This window comes from Salvia hispanica, chromosome 1 (assembly GCF_023119035.1).
Source record: "Salvia hispanica cultivar TCC Black 2014 chromosome 1, UniMelb_Shisp_WGS_1.0, whole genome shotgun sequence".
Taxonomy (NCBI): Eukaryota; Viridiplantae; Streptophyta; class Magnoliopsida; order Lamiales; family Lamiaceae; genus Salvia; species Salvia hispanica.
In genome coordinates this window covers 39,822,693-39,825,540 of record NC_062965.1, presented here as the reverse complement: position 1 = coordinate 39,825,540, position 2,848 = coordinate 39,822,693, and the positions used below count along the sequence as shown (strand labels likewise).

The 2,848-nt window shown below is 39.5% G+C and overlaps 1 protein-coding gene across 1 annotated transcript; it reads right to left on the bottom strand.

The window, feature by feature from the left end:
- Window positions 1–918: 918 nt before the first annotated feature.
- Window positions 919–1,986, bottom strand: LOC125196410 (probable beta-1,3-galactosyltransferase 12). Its single transcript, XM_048094917.1, has 2 exons — window positions 1,646–1,986; window positions 919–1,378 (listed from the first exon to the last, which is right to left on the bottom strand). The coding sequence occupies exons 1-2, from the start codon at window positions 1,984–1,986 to the stop codon at window positions 919–921; spliced, it is 801 nt and encodes a 266-aa protein (XP_047950874.1).
- Between the last annotated feature and the right edge of the window lie 862 nt (window positions 1,987–2,848).

Below are 2,848 nucleotides of genomic sequence, written 5' to 3'. Positions count from 1 at the left end.
TGTGATAGTGCTAGTGCAATTTGCTTGACCAAGCACCAGACTTTCCATGAGAGGAGTAAGCATGTGGATGTAAGACTTCATTTTATTAGAGATGAGGTAAACAAAGGGACAATGAGGGTGACTAAAGTGTCCACATATGACAATGCTTCAGACATGCTGACAAAGGTTATCCCCAGCACTAAGTTGAAATACTGCTTGGGGCTGATTGGTTTGGAACAGAGCTAGGGGATGGAGAAGAGAGGGCGATCTGAGTTTTGTTCACTACTCTCAAGGTGGAGATTTGTTGAGTTATGGTGAGAGCTATTGAACTATGTTGAAAGCTCGAGGACCGAAGTGCAAATTAACTAAGTTTGGCGGGTAAAACAGTTGGGGTTGAGTGTGAGCTCGTTGAGGAGCTGAGTCATCTTAACCGTGTGGAGCCGAGAATATATAAACTAGTTCCTGGTGTGTCATAGTTAGTTAGTAAGTTGCAACAACACACTTCTTTTGTGGGATCACCTTCTTCATTAGAGAATACCGAGAGTGAGAGTTTCTCTGTAAAAGTAGAGTGGTTTGAGTGTGATTGGTGATTGTAATTCTCTAGTCTTTGATCTTGTTGTTTGAGTGAATAAAGTGGATCGCCTTTCTCCGTGGACGTAGGCACTTTGCGGCCGAACCACGTAAACTGTGTTGTCTTTTATTCTCGCTCATTTCTTGTTTCAAGTTCGATAGTAATCGCCATTGAACCATTCCTCCCATAAATTTCCATCAGATCAAGACGAACAAAACACCATCTCTGAGATGAATTTGCATTAGAATTTGCTGCAAATGATAAGTGTAAATCCAATATAGAAAATGAAACTACTGATAATCTCCTTTTTTTTTCCTTGAAACAAACAAATGAGGTCATCGATGGACAAAAATAATGGTTTAGTCTAATCACAAAGTATACAACGTAGATGGCTTAAACTGGTTAGTGACATTAAAGAAAGTGAGTACATCCAGCCACTGCTCCCATCTCTTAAGCCGATGAACTGCGATGGTTTCCGGAACAAGGTCATGCGAGCATCTACCATTAGTACGAGGATAGTCATACATAGCCGGCTTGTTCGAAACCCTGTTCTTGGCCTTATTCCCCCGATTCAGCCACTCTCCCACCAGCTTATCCTCCGGCCCAACTGTGTGATTCAACGGGATCAACGAGGCGCCTATCCACTCGACAAGGTCCCACGACAGCACAAACCCCATCCCGGACATGTAATGAACAAACGGATTCATGCTCTGGCAAGGTATCACGAAGCCATAGTACAAGTCCAGCCTCGGGAGAGGGTTTAACGATGTTGCCAACTGCTCCAGGCGCAAGTAGACGTCGTCGTCGGCCTTCATCACGTAGTCGTACCTGTTGAAATGGAAAAATCAATTAATTGGAGAACAAGAAATCAAGAGATGAAGTTATAACAATAATAATTGAGGAAATCAATTAAAGATTATGGAAAATCAAATCAAGAAGATATTAGTAGAATTAGAATATATTTTCCCTAGAATTGAAGCCTATAAATGGCTGTGTAACCATACATAAATCATTCAAGTCAATCACAATGTAGTCTTCAGAATTCTTCAATGTTTTTCTTAAATTTATATTTCGCATTTTACTTTTGAATAGTACCTGGCTGGGAGGATCCTGGGGAGGGAGGAGAAGTAGGTGTAGGTTTTGCCGGCGTTCATGTTCTCAGGGCAGTTGAGGATGATGATATCGTCGAAGCGCATGATCTCGAGGGCAATGAAGGCGCGCTGTTCGGGCTTGGTGAGGTTGCAGAGGACGAACTTGACCGTGATTGTGGCGGTGCTCTGCGTTTGTGTGGCGTAGATGAGGCGGAGGAAGTGGCGGCGGTCGTAGCTGTCGGGACGGGTGAGGATGCCGATGAGGAGGGTGAAGGGGGGCGGAGAGCCTTCGATTTTGGTGGTGGGGTTGGAGGTGTATTTGATGCTGGAAACGATGAAGAACATGAAGACTATGATCGCAGATATGGTAAGTATGTAGTGGATTAATCTTAACCGTAGCATTTCTTTCTGATTACTTTATTGCTTGGATGAATGATTTTCATTTTTAGGGAAATTGCTGGTATTAATTAAAGGAAATTGCCACTTAGCTCTTGTGAAAATATGCTAGAACATGTGACAAAAGTAAACAAGATGGATTCTGTTGATGGCTAGCACATGAAAAGTGTAGGATCACTAGGTGATTCAAAATGTGAGCTTAACTACAATGGAATTTTTTTAAAACTTTTCTGCTTCACAACATAAATAATTAACAACATATATTAACTTCTGGAGGGAAATGTCTTCACAATTGAATCATGCAAGTATGCAACATCGATAAACTTGTATTTTTATGATTTTAGGGGTTAGACACGTCATAATTCACATGATTTTAGAACTAGTTTTACTTGCTTTCAATCGACATTATTTCAATTGATTGTCTCAACGTGTTTGATAAATATTATAGCTAAAAAGATTAAAATATACAAATAAATGAAAGTTGGAACAAAAATTAATCACAACATTAGTTCAATAGTTGTCTCAACGTGTTTGTTAAATTTTATGGCGGGCTAAAATATACTCTCCCCGTTCCTCTGTAACTGAGTCGTATTTTATTTCGGGTTCTATTATTGTAACTGAGTCATTTTTATTTTTATCTTTGGCAAAAAACAACAACTTTTCTTCTTTCTTACATAACTATCTCTTACTTTATTCTCATTTCATCTCTCTACATTTTTCCTTTCTTACTTTATTATTCATTACTTAACTCACTTAACATAATTTTTCTTAACTTATGTGTTGAAAAGAAATGCTCATACTACTGAGGAAC